At 44.8% G+C, this 13970-nt stretch overlaps 1 protein-coding gene across 1 annotated transcript in view; it reads left to right on the top strand.

Moving 5' to 3' along the window:
* Positions 1-11988: 11988 nt before the first annotated feature.
* Positions 11989-13970, top strand: part of SLC9A7 (solute carrier family 9 member A7) — a 74917-nt gene continuing 72935 nt past the window's right edge. The window contains exon 1 of the mRNA XM_082498478.1: positions 11989-12341. Within this exon, the coding sequence (XP_082354604.1) occupies positions 12068-12341 (274 nt within the window). The 5' untranslated portion in view covers positions 11989-12067. The remainder of the gene's footprint in view (positions 12342-13970) is intronic.

The following is a 13970-nucleotide window of genomic DNA, read 5'->3' on the forward strand; positions in this document are numbered from 1 at the left end:
AACCAGGGTGTTGCCCAACATTCACTTTGCCAGAAAAGCTTGTGTTCCACCTGAGCCTCTAGCTGAGGCAAACAGACTCTTCAGTTTAATGTTAAATGAAAATGCGATGTAATGACAATAAAGTTTATGGAGTGTATCTTCCTTGGTTCGTGTTTAATAGGGCAGCAATTCAAATAACAAGCTACAGTGTTGATTCATCAAGGCATGTATGCATTTGCTAAAACCTACAGATTTCTGTGGGATTTAAGCAAGAGCAAAGACTTAGGCACATAGTTAAAATTAAGATGAGCTTTAACGGGTTGCTCCAACATAGCCCAGCAGCCCTTACTTTCTTCTCAAGCTTACAGGACTTTTTTTTCTTCTAAAGAGGCACCCTAGTTCCCTTTGTAGCCTAGTTAAAATTGACAAGATCATCTGCCAGCATCTGCCTCCAGTTATGTCTCTTTATCCAGGTCTCTAGCACCAAACATGGGAGCACTGTTCCAAAAGTGGACATTTAGAAAGTTTCACTCTGTCACAGTCCTAATGTGGAAAAGGAAAGCCAAGAATGCACTGAATAAAGGTTGCTTGCTCTTATCACTTAATGCCTTGCCATTTTTAGAGCCTAGATAACTTTTTGACTGGAGAAGGATAGAAGTTCTGTTTGTTTGGTTTTTTTTTTCTTGCTTAGTGTCTGACATAGTAACGACCCTCTTTTACTGTTGGTTTGAGCTGCTGCTGAGGCCTGGGACAGGGGTTGCTGAGGCCTGGGGTGGACACTGTCCTCCTAATTCTGGTACAGCAGACCATCAAAGACCAGTAGTTGGAGGAAGCAACATGTTAATTTGGTATTTCACAGTTCATCAGAATTTATCTATCTGAAGTCTTATTTTACATTGTTGCCCAGTCTATTGATGGTCTTCCAATTTCAAGCTCTTAACATTAATTTTGTGGGGTGGCTTTATCTATGGTGCCAACCTGCCATGCATGTTGTCCTTGTGGGGGAGAACAGTGGCTGCCTGATGCTCCCAGAGACTGGTGAAAAGTGAGAAAAGTGGGATCTCCAACAAAAATGTAGGAGACATCACTTATCTGGACCTTGGTGGAATCCTAGCAAAATATACTCAAGGGCTGCAGCAGTACTGGACTCTGCCTACATTAACTTTAAAGAATTACACAGAAATCTGTAACACTGAACAATCCCCACACAGGTCAAGATTTTTATCAAACTTCATCAGCATGGTAATGAGCCAGTGAATGAGATCTCAACTACACATTTAAATATTCAGTGTTAACTGTAAAAAAGTCCTGCTGTTAAAGTAAACAAATACAGGATACCATTTGTTTTGCCTTTTCTTCCCTTTCTGTCTTTCAGCAGAATGTGCAATAAACATTCTAGACACTGTTTTTGGAAATACTGCTACGTCACTGTAAGACTCTAGGGAATAAATTAGTTAACCTGGTAATAATGCAAATAGCAAGGGATTCTGCAGAGACAGCAGATGGAAAGAAACTACTGAAGTATTTATTATTTGGAAGAGTTTAAATTCTAAAGCTTGCTTTCATGTTAGGAAGACTTGTTGCACTAAGACTGGTTTTCAAAGAATGTAATTTGCATCGAAGGAACAAAAATGTTCAGTACAGAAATCAATAAATTAAAATGGTCAGACAGAGCGGAACAGGGATGGAATGAAAGATACGTTCTCTTGCAAAATAGACACAGTTACTGGAGAGAGGCATAAGACAAATCTGACATGTGGAAAGACCTTCCTCTCTGTCCAGATAGATAGAAATATAGATTTTAATACTGTAAGGTGAAATCCCAAAGGAATTCTGTGATCATATACAGGGGTAAGTACACCCCATGTAACTTACATATAGTTTAGGCAAATTGATCTTGACTTAAAGGTCAAAAGAAGGGAAGCACAGTCGTGTCATGAGAACCTGGTGCAGAGCTGGCCGATGTGGGAAACGTCTTTGAGTTAAGACAAATGAAGTCTCTTCTCATTCAGCCCTGTGCTGTTCTACTGAATTTCAGTCCCTCTTTTTCCAGGAGCTCAGGGGTTATTCAAACTGCAGTAACCTCTCTAAAATTTTTTCAGTGAGAGAAGCATCAGGACAAGACCAAATAAAAAAAAAAAAAAAGAAGAACCAGAGTCTAATAAGGATGGCTCACTTTGGGACTCATACTTTACTCTGTTTCAGACCTATTCAGCAGGATCTATGTCCCCAACAAAACAGTCTATTAATTGCCTCTGGTTTTATTCCGATAAGGAAAAATCTGTCTCTCCTCTACTTCTGTAAGTGACTGCACATCTTCAGTACAGGCAAACTAACAAAAAGTCCCTTTTTTTTTTTGAGTTCGCAGTACTCACTGGGATCCACTGCTACCAAACCAACTGGATTCATGTGTAGGTTTCCTTAGTCCTAGCATAGTAGGTCTGCTAGTTAGATATGTAACTCTGAGTACGTCACCCAAAGCAATCTCTTCATAGGCAGTGGAAAAAAACTTTGGGATGGCTATTCATCTCAGATAGCACTTTGGGATGATAGCTAACCCAACCTATCTGAACTGTCTGTTTTTCTTTGTTAACTATAAAGTCAATTAAGGGTGATGAACACAGGCTCAGACATCAAAACTTTAGCTGCCTAAAGCTGACCTTCCAAAGCTGTTTTAGGTAAATCACACTTTTAATGTGAAACTGTTTGTCATTATTTGTAGAAGCTCTCTGTAAGTTGGAGGGGCTATACATAAATGAAACCACAGTTCATGCCAGAAAGGGCTTACATCTGGAAAACAGCTAAGCCAAATCAGCTCACACACATTAAAGAGGTGCCTGCTATAACAGCTCAGCTTCAAACAACTGGCTAAATTATACTCACTTGTTAATAATGAAGGTGATGTATCTATTTAGATAAATACACTGAGTAAATAACCCTGGATCATACCCTGAAACAAATCCATTAGGAGTCTTATTCAGGCACATGAAAAAAGTTTCCAATTTAAGTACTTTGGTAAGATAAGGCAAACACAATGTTAATTTTCTGAGTTAAATTGGTCTGTGGTCAATTTTGTATACTACCTACTTAAAATTGTTTCCTTTTAAAATAATTTGCTTTGAAGTTCTTCTCTCGATTTTGCAGCTATTTACACACCAAAGGACTAAATAGCAAATAGCAGAAAACAACAAGGAAATAATTAGAAAACATCAGGAATACAGCCAGCTGCCATGAATGTAAAAGAAGTGCACAAGAGAAAGGTCCCAAACCCCAGAACGTGAGTGAAACCGAGTGTAAGTGCAAATAAAACAAAATACGTCTTCCATAAAGAGCAAATGCACTTTGTCAAAATGTCTGTGCATCTCTCAGTTGGGGCAGAGCACTGAAATATTTCCCACTGACGGGCTGTTGGGGACTGACTCATGGCACACTCAGTGTGGCTCACAGGCCACAGAATATGATGGATGAGAAGGGAAACCATGGGAACAGTCCCCGTAACTCTAAAGAACGCAACTCATCTGCCTCAGGGTGCCCTGCAACCTGCTGACTGTCCTGCCGGGAGACTGTGCCAGCAAGTCCCTGTGAGAACGCTGGTCTCCTCCTAGAAGGCCTGTGGGAAAGCCTGGTTTCCTAATCAGGCAGTCACATTCAGTTTTCTGTTGCCACGTTTGTTGCCATTTCCACCTCATCTCTGTGCCAGTAGCTTCTTTCTGGCAGCCCCGGTCTTACTTCTCCCTGCTGCCAAAGTCTGTATCCCAGGTCATTCCCAGCCTCCTTCTCTTGCTGGGGGGACTCCAGAACCTGTAGGGGGATGTAAGCAATGACAGTTTCACCTCTTCAAGGGAACAGGGCCCTGATAGGACCCACAAAAATGGTGAAACAGAACATTATTCTTCTGCTAGTTAAAAGAAAACATTACTCCTTAACTTTGAGTCACCGCAGAGAAGACATTGCAGATTTTACCTTCCAGTTCTCATTGTCATTCCTTTTTTCACTGGCGTTGCTGGGTTCCTTATTCCTCTACATGAAAACAATAGGAGGGAAGATTAATGACCGTGTGTGATTAGTTGACAACGAAAGCATCGCTGCAAGACATTTGCTCTGCTGAGTGTTTGGAATTTCTGCTGAATTAAAAACTTTTCTCAGTCTTACCCTGGCAGTGGGACAAGATTTGGGCCGGCATAAAGCTGGCAGTAAGGCGGGGTACAGCAGGATGGAACTAGCACGTATGTGATGGTACCTCTGTAACCTTGGCTTTTCCCCAACCGCATCAGACTGCTATGAGTGACTTTGACAGTGCCTTGGGCTTAATACCACTAGAGGTCATGCAATGTACTTATTATCTAAGCTGCTTCTGAAAACTGCTCTAATACTCCACATCTAGCAGATGTATTTGGACTGACTGTGTTTGCAGACACTGCTTTGGTCTCTAGATGTCCCTGCTTTGTATGCATGTAATAACCACGCCACAATAAATCACCCCATCTATTCTATTGCCCAAACTTGGAATTTATCTCGAACAGCACACAACTGGGGAAGGATGAGGAATTGGGAATATACAAATAATACTAGCATGAAAAGCATTCTTTATAGAATGAACTATCCTATCCACTATAATAAGGAACAAAGAGGGAAAAACAGTGCAGTATAATATCAAACTCTTCATTACAATAGCACAAGTGGTGGCTTGTGTCCTGTCTATTGTGATGCTGATTCAGTTAACATGTCTGCCTTGGACTTTTTCTATCTTGGGGATACAGCTTGAGATAATATTGATTGCATCTTGAAGCAGCTGACAACTGCTCTCTGTCTTTTGATTTCAAGCCTTTTGGTGTCTTTCTTCTCTTTGCCCTCTGCCACTGGCCTAGCAGTCAACCAAATAACAAGCACCCCTATCTGTATCATCCACATCCAGCTCCACCTCGAATAGGTATGCTTTTAGGGAGCTGTCAGACTTCACATTTTGTCACAAGTTGGCTCATCCCCACTACCATAATTTTTCCAGTAGATGCAGATCTGTTGTGAGAGGGCTCGACTGTTGGAGCCAGCATGTTTTCCCTTAGAGCTTGCCATTGGTATTAGCCAGGGTCCATCAGGAGCTTAAACTTGCCCAACGGCACTGCCCTCACCAGCCTGAGTTTGCTTATTCTTGGAAAAGAACAACCAGTCCCAGTACTGGCATCACCTGATCTTACTCTGCGCTCATGTCTGATCCAGGTTGTGGGGAACTGGCTGCCTGTGTAGTCTTTTCAAAAACATGTCTCCAAACTTCCTACACGATTTGGCAGATCTTGTAAAATGAGATCAGTAATAGTCAATCAGTTGTTCAGTTTCCACAGTAAAAAAAAAATTACAATTAAATTGTTCTAATCCTTTTGAAACACCATTGACTTAGACTTTTGCCAGTCTGGAAAACTCTGGAGAAAAGTATTGTTACTAAACTAGATATTACGTTCTTAACCTCATAATTAATAATCTAATCTCATTTTATCATACATTGATAATCTCATCAATGTATATAAATACCTGAAGGGAGGGTCTAAAGAAAATGCAGCCAGGCTCTCTTCAGTGATGCCCAGTGACAGGACCAGAGGCAATGAGGCAACAGGCACAAACTGAAACACAGGAGGTTCCCTCTGAACATCAGGAAACACTTTTATCACTGTGAGGGAAACCAAGAACTGGCACAGGCTCCCCAGGGAGGTGGTGGAGTCTCCATTCTCGGAGGTGTTTAAAAGCCATGCAGACATGGTCCGGGGCAACTGGCTCTAGGTGGCTCTGCTTGATCAGGGGAGTTGGACCAGATGACCTCCAGAAGTGCCTTCTGACCCCAGGCATCCTGTGATTACTGGCCAGTTAACTGACATTCTGTCACTCTTTTAGTAAGTTATTTATTATCTATGTAGGAGATTGCTTAGATTATACAAGTTGTATTAGTATATTGTTAATAATTCAGCCCTTTCAGCAGAAAAAGAGCCTATGGCAGTGTGGCAGGCAAGTTATACCTTCTTGCCAAATTAGTAGGCTGCTTCTAAAACTGCAGAGCGCATTGTCCAGCATGATGGGAGCCATTTATCACTCAAGCCCGCTTCTCCTTGGATGTTTTAGGATCTAATATGTATAGAAGAGCTTGTTCTCCTGTAGAACAAACTAGGAGTTTCTTGATTTTTTCCAGAACAAGAGCAAAAATAAGTGCCTTCAGGCATAACTTCTCAAGATAGATCTAACCTATTTCTTTCGTATGTCTAGCCATGCCTCTGGGCTGCCTAATTCAGATGAAGCCAAGATACTTAGCATAACTTTACTTACAAAGATTCACTTTCTACCCTATGCAATGCCTACAGGTATAGCGTATTGAGACTAATCGAGATTTAATCAAACATAATTTTGACTTTCTCTTTCTCTATCAAGAAAAGAACAGTGGGAATTTCCAGGACAGCTTTGTCAAAAGATTTGGTATAACTGTACCAAAATATAGACTATATAGAATATATATAGAATATATAACTGTACTAAAATATAGAATAGAAATATTTTATAACTAATTATTTTATAATTAGTTATATTAATTTTAGTAATTTTTAGTATTTTATTAGGGTATTTATAGTATATTAATCAGTAATATTAATTTTATAACTAATTTGAATGCCACACCACTGTACCCACATTTTTCCCAATCTTTCCTCCTTTGCACTTCAGAACTGCCTTCAAGGAAACCCTCTGCAGGCACTGTGGCCAACTGACAGCTGGCAGTAACAGAGCATCCATGTGCATGCTTGCAACTTCAAATGATGTTCACATAACTACTCATAGGACTAGACAAGATTATTTTTATGCAGGAGGTTGAATTATAATTAATGTGCCTCAACTGAGGCTCACTTGCTCATTTCCAGAAGTTTTTTAGACTCTTCTGGCACAAGTTGAGCCGTGGCACTAGGTTATTCACTTGTTTAAATATTTATGGGGAATGTGGTGGGGAGTGATGAGTGATAAGAACGGTGATCACTTAGCTGCTTCTTCAAGCGATTATAACATTGAAAGTCATAACCATGATTTGCCACCTGCAAAGGGTAACGAACTGCCTTCTTCTGAGGAATAAGAGAAAATCTGCTTTGTCCTTAGTAGAATGACACTTCCTGATATCACGTACAGCTAGAAGCGGAAAGCAATCTGTTTGGGTATGAGGGAGATGGCAGAGCATGCTTCTGCAGATAACATTTCTAGTCATATGCCTCTCAGACACTTTGAAAGTTTACCGTGACATAAAAGCTGTGAGATGTGGCTGCACAGTGAGTGACTTTTGCACCTTGCAAATAGCACAGAACAGCTTTTGCTCTAGCTAGACTTTTGTCTACTGGAAAGGCTAATGTTGATTTCTCTGTTTGCACTGATGGAAAATGACAGTTCTGACATTTTTTCAGATACACGACACCTCTGCAGAACTGGTACTAACAGAGAAATGTGTCACAATTGTTAGCACTTTCAACAAACTGGAGATTCGAACAAATTTGGTAAAAACATGACATGTTCTCCAGAATTTAATTGTAGAGCGTTTAGTTGTCATTTAAAGACAATAGGGCATGTCTGCAATAGGGTGTGTTTTATAGGATCCCAAGGCGTGGGGATATTTTACACAGACAAAGGAACGCAGCCCACAAGGCGATCCCACTGTTGCCACAAGTTGGCTATAGGTTGAAAATAGGTTGCCATTTTAAAGCAAAGTGATGGGAGGTTTTGGCTTAAAGGGGAAGAAAGGAGAAAGAAAGGGAGGTCGTAAGGAGAGTGGCTGACATGCCAGCTGCTCTGCAAGGTTGACATTGACCTGCCTGCTAATTTACTTGGTACTGCATTCTGGATTAATGTGCTAGAAAATTTGAGTGTGCAAGGGAAGTTGCATAAACACGCCGCATATTAAGATAAGGATTTGTTTGATTTTCCAGTTTGTTATAAGTGCAAGCAACTGTGAGGCCTCTCTCTATCAGGACCAGTCCTGCAATGGCACGTTAGATCAGTGAAAATCTCAGAACTGCTGCTTTCATCAGCACAAAGGACCAGCCTCAACAGACTTGTGTAATACAGAAAAGGTCTCGATAGAGTGCAAGCTCTTCAGTGTTACTGACCAGGAGTGGACAATGTTACCACCAATAGCTCAGAGAGCGGGACTTGAAAATACAACCTCGCGTTTGCCTTACATGACATTATTCAACTCTGGGAATACGAATAAACCTGAAGTGCATATCAGTTCATGTGATAACAATGGCATATCAGTTCATGTGATAACAATGACTTTCATAACAAGGGAAATTGTAAAAATGCTGAATGGACTATTTGATGGTGCTTCTGGCAGCATGAACTTTTTAATAAAAGACTGATAGGCAAAAGGAATGGAGTAGGTTGATCTGTATCTGTCTCTATGGTGTTTTGGTCCAACTCATGTGAATCAATCCTGCAAGTCAATCATCAATTACCTGCAAATGCATGTATTTATTAGCATTTAACACCAAAATCCTCTTGCATCCCTCCAGGTATGGCTGAATCCTGTTGAATGGCTTGATTTTGTCCTTCGCTCTATACCAGTGCCATCTCATAGGTATAGTTTTAAGCCTTTGATACCTCTATTGTGATCTCACTTGGCCATTGCCTTCCATCCCTCTAAGCACACATCATTGTCTCTGCCTCAAGTGTGGCCTCTCGAACAGCAAGCAGATCAAAGACCTCTGCCTGGGACCAGGTAAAAAATAACAAATGGGAAAAAAGCAGGAATAGAACAAAATGATAGTTTTGCTAAGCAGGCAGACTGACTTCTGCAACATACGTGGTGGCTGCCAGACAGAGGTAACGTCCAGGTCCCACCTGTAGAGAACACAGAGGAGGTTTACTGCAGAACAGCTCGGGAAGGCAGGTAGAGGCCTGCCAGAAAAAGTTTGGAGCACAAACTGTAAGCACAAGGTTATTACAGTGACGGAGCTACCCCTTGAGGGGAAATTACTGATGTTCCTAATGGACTGAAAACACCACAGCAATCTGCTAGCTACACCGCTGTACGGAGTTGAGCTGTGTGAACACAGCTGTCCTACAAGGATGCAGCCTGGTTTACAGACAAGCTCAACTTGATACCTTTTTTTTTATTTGATATCATACACTCCAGATGATCCTGTTTAAATCAGTTAAACTATTCATGCACCATGATACCAATCCATGAGCATAAAGAGACAGCAAACTTTGGCCTGTATGAACCAAATATACTGTGCATATCAAATTCCCTGGCAACAACATATTAGACAGAACACTGAGTTGAGGAGAACTTAATTACATCACTATGAAACTTTGATGCCCTAAACGGACAGAAACAATCATACTCCCATCACAATTTGTGTATGGGATTTAGTTACATCCACATAGCCCAGAGTAAGGATGAGTTATGCCTGATTTTGTGCACAACAGTGGTAAACATAATTTTTAAATTCGGTAAAAATATTTTGGGACAGTACCTACTGATATATTGATTTCAGTGGAGGTGTTCCTAGGATAAGGCAATACCTGTGCAGAGGCTACAGAGGCAAGGCAGCAGTGAAAACACCTGTAAATGTGAATGTGGACACTTAAAGCTTGTGCTGATGGTAGCAATGACACGTCGAACTATGGATGAAAGCTTTCCTCCACAAACAACACAGTTCAACTGAAAAACAAAAAAAAAAGTAAAACTGGGCTATTACGCTTAACTATTAAAAGAATCGCCTGGATATTTCTCACTGTGGCCTGGAGAGCAAGAGGCATAGTGGATGGTGAACTATGCACATGTTGAAGGACAAGTTACTGGTGGAAGACTTTGTAGAAAGTAACTTAAAACCCTGACTGCAGCTCAGCTGAGAGGTAGATGAAATTACAATATACATGGAAATTGTCTTAAAAAGAGCCACATATGCTTAGCAACAGACTTTACCCAGCACTATGCAGCACACAATAATAATAAAACAAACAAACAAACAGCAGAAGAGAATGTGTTATTGCCATTAACCTTTTTATTTTACAACTTTATCAGCATTACACATACTTAGCACTATGTTGCTATGTTACATACCCGTAGTCTGCTGTGAGGCCTGTAGGTTATGTCCTAAAGATATAAGTTGTATTGTATGTAGGTTGCATATCCTAAAGATACACAATAAAGATTTAGCAGTATAATGCTCTCCTAACAGTAATGTTAATTTTGAATGTGAGATTTAACATAAGGCAGTCTTGAGGCAGTAATTTTTAATGGTTTACTTAGGTTTAAGAGCTAGGTCTTCAGGGCAAATTAATGCTTTTCATCTTTAAGAGGTTCAAAAATTACAGCACTATCAACGTAAACTTTCAGCCCTGCACAATCAAATATTTAAAGGTAATTGCACATAATTGTACCGGATTTTGAAGGTTGTTGAGGAGTTTGCATAAATACTGTATTTAAAAGAACTACATATAAATAAAAATGTGGATTTACATCGCTGTCATCTTGAAATGTTTCTAAAAATGAGTCTCTTAAACAAAAGCTAATTCCAGATCCACTAGCAGAAGGAGAGAAAGTTTGGAAGAGAGACTCTTGTAACTAGAGCACCCCAATAAATACTCTCAGAAACAGCCAGTCAGTGATGTGAAGAAAAAAGACAGCACTAAAGGAGATAAGATCTGTATAACTAATTAAACATGCAGCCAAAGGTATTCTGCTTCGTTTAAATACAAAATGATGGTAAAATACATGTTAGAAGTTGTGATTGAAAATTACAATTCTGGGAGAAATTTCACGGGAGCAGAAATGTCAGCACTGCTCGCACCACTACTGGAAATCGGGAGGGAATTCCTCTGGTAGCCAAAGGGAAAGCACGTTCCTGCTGAAGCTGATAAAAACAACAACAACAAAAAAAAAAACAACCACAAAACCGAGTTTTACAGAATTTTGTGTTTCTTTAAAACCGAACACTTTCATTACTTGGAATTCCCTGCATTTTATTTTCTGGGTTTTTTGGGGAGGGAGGGGGAGGAGGGTTGTGGGGCTTTAGTTTTTTGTTTGTTTGTTTGTTTGTTTTAAGGTTGCGATTTTGTGATTCATTAAAGAGAGAAGGTAAAGCTAAAGGAGAAAGTTCTGATTTTAGCTTGTTTGCAAAAAGCAAGAAGTGACTTTTCCTTCTCTCCCCCAACTCGAGACAGCTTTAAAACAGCAGGCATGTGCTCTTTTTTTCTTTTCTTTTTAGTAAAGAAATTTCAAATGAAAAATACTGACCCGCTCTATTCATTTCCTACAATTGTCTTGCTTCCTGGAAGCAAATCCCCAGTAGGATGTATTTGGATGGAAACCCCCAAGTTAGCAATTTGCGTTTAGCAAGCTTTCCTGTATCTGGGGGAAGGGAAAAAGAAATGGGGCGGGGGGGAGGGGGGGGGAAGAAAAGAAAAACACCCACGTGCCAAAACACTCGAGTGAGCGTATTCTCACTCTTGTGGGAGAACTTTTGCAAATTCACGGAGACCCAGCGCGGCCGGCGCCTGCCTTTATTGCCCTCCAGGTCCCAGGGAGTCCGTCACCGCCCGCCCCGCTCGGTGCCGGACGAGGGCAGAGCGGGCTCTGGACGGATGATTTTTCAATACCGCACCCGTGTCACAGCTGCTCACCGGCTTGCTCTGCGACGCGGGGAGAGCGGCATCGGCCCCGGCCCCGGCCCCGCAGCGCTGCCCGCATCGCTCAGGCGGCACCTGCGGCTCCCGAAGCAAAACCAACCCCCGCGGCGGGGAGGGGTGACTCCTTCCCGCCACTTCACCTCCGCCGGGCGGCGGCGGCGGCGGCGGCGGCAGGGCCGGGCCGGGGGAGGGCGGGCGGACACCGCGTCCTCACGGCGGACGAGCCGCCGCCGCTGCCGGGGCTGCGCCTTTAAGGGGCCGGGGGAGGCGGTGGCGGCGGGCGGGTTCCTGCGCGCCAGGGCCGTTCCCTCCCTCCCTCCTTCCCCCCCTCCCTCCTTCCCCCGCCGGCCAGGCGGCGGGCAGTGCCCGCGGGCCGCCGCCGCGGGTGTTGGGACGGGGAGAGGCAGCAGCTTGCTCTTCTTCCCTCCCGCCCGCAGCCATGGCTCTGCCCCTGCGCCGCCGGCTGCCGGTGCTGCCGCTTCTTCTGCTGGCAGCCGGCGGGCTGCGGGCGGCGGAGCAGAACGGCGGCAGCAGCAGCAGCAGCGCCATGGAGGAGCTCGCCACCGAGAAGGAGGCGGAGGAGAGCCACCGGCAGGACAGCGTGAGCCTCCTCACCTTCATCCTGCTCCTCACCCTCACCATCCTCACCATCTGGCTCTTCAAGCACCGCCGCGTCCGCTTCCTCCACGAGACCGGCCTGGCCATGATCTACGGTGAGTCCCGGCGGGGCCCCGCGCACCGCGCCTCAGCCCCGCTCCTCCCCGGCCGGGCGGCTCTCTGAGGGCCGGTGTCGCCCCCGGGCAGGTGCTGGGAGAGGCGGGGGGGGGGGACCCGGTGCCGGCGGGTCCCGGTGCTTGGCCGCGCCCCGCCGCGCCCCCGCTGCCTGAGGCGAGGTGCGGCGGCGGCGCTGCGGCCGCGCGCCCCCCTGACGGCGGGCGGCGGCGCAGGGGTAGGCCGCACCCCGGGGGGGGGAGAGTGAGCCAGTCAGCCTCGGTGCTCCTGCGTTCCCTCACCGGCGCCTTTCCTCGGGGGCAGAGGGAGACGGAAGGCGGGGGGGGGGCGGGGGAGGGACACGGGGACGACACGGCCCGCCGCCTGCTGTACGGCGGCAGAGCGGTGTCCTGCGCCGAGGTGCGCCCTGCTGCCGTGCCCTGGCCGTGGGGTGGCTGCGCTGGCAGGGCACGGCGTTTCGGTAACCCTCCCCGCCGCAGAAAGAGAGGGGTTGTCGGGGAGGACGGGGGGACGGCGGCTTTACAACAATTGCGGGAGTACCGGGGCCGTGCCGTGTCGCGACAGTGATGGTTTTGGAGGGGGCTATCGGGATGCCCTCCCCGTGCCGTGGAGGGCGCTGGGTGAAAAGAAGGAGCGTGTTTAAACTTCCCCGCTGCGGGGTTTGCCCGCTGACTTGTGGGCGTGCTGGTCACCCACCGGCATCAGTGACACCCCACACCCGAGACGGCACCCGCAGCTTGTCCTAAGCCCACCTGGTGGAATAAGGACTGCGGCGAGTCGAGTTTGTCCTCTCCAGGTCCCCTCTCCCTCAGTGGAGGTGAGTAAAGGGAAAGTAAATCCCTCAGCAGAAGCGGTGTTCTCCCCCACCTTTGTGGGGAGGGTGATCTGGACGAACTGGGCTCTGCGCACCTTGTATTGGTAATGGCTGGCAGAGAGGTCTGCAGGTGAGCCTGAACCTGCAGCACCGGTGTGCTCACTCCTCTGCGGTTGTATTTCCTACTCTCCTCGCACGACTGTATTTTGTGCGTGTTTTGCTGTGCAGAGCATAAACAGTTGCGATGAGGGGCAGCCATCCGTTTAAAAAATGATTTGTCTGCTGGTGATTGGCTACTGCCGTAGCACCGGGGGTACTTCTTCTTCTCCTCCCTAAGCTGAATCGGTTCTTGCTGAACAGTGTGAAACACCTACCTGGTGTTGGTCAGCATAAGCATTTTGAGGGTAATGACAGATGAGAAATTTGGCATTCAAGGGGAGGGGGAAAGCGAACAGTTTCCTACGCTTATGAGTACTACTGCTCGAGAGCTACGTGATTGCTTGCAAAGCAGTGGAATTTTCCTCTACTGATGCTTCTCTTAAACCATCCCAATTTGCTCTTAGTCACTGATATATTTGCTGCATTGCTGTGCATGCTTGTTGCTGAAAACTGGCAAATTAACAATCGGGCATGTAAGTTACGCACTAGCATGGTAAAGCCCAGCAGCTGAGCAGCGCTCAGGAGATGGTAGATTAACTGTATATGTGCTGATTGGAAAAGACAGGCTAAGGCTGTATTGAAGATGTTGTTTAGATAGTACCCTGGTATTGTCACCTTCAGAAAGTTCATTTATGTT

This window comes from Vanellus vanellus, assembly GCF_965231255.1.
Source record: "Vanellus vanellus genome assembly, chromosome: 1".
Lineage (NCBI taxonomy): Eukaryota > Metazoa > Chordata > Aves > Charadriiformes > Charadriidae > Vanellus > Vanellus vanellus.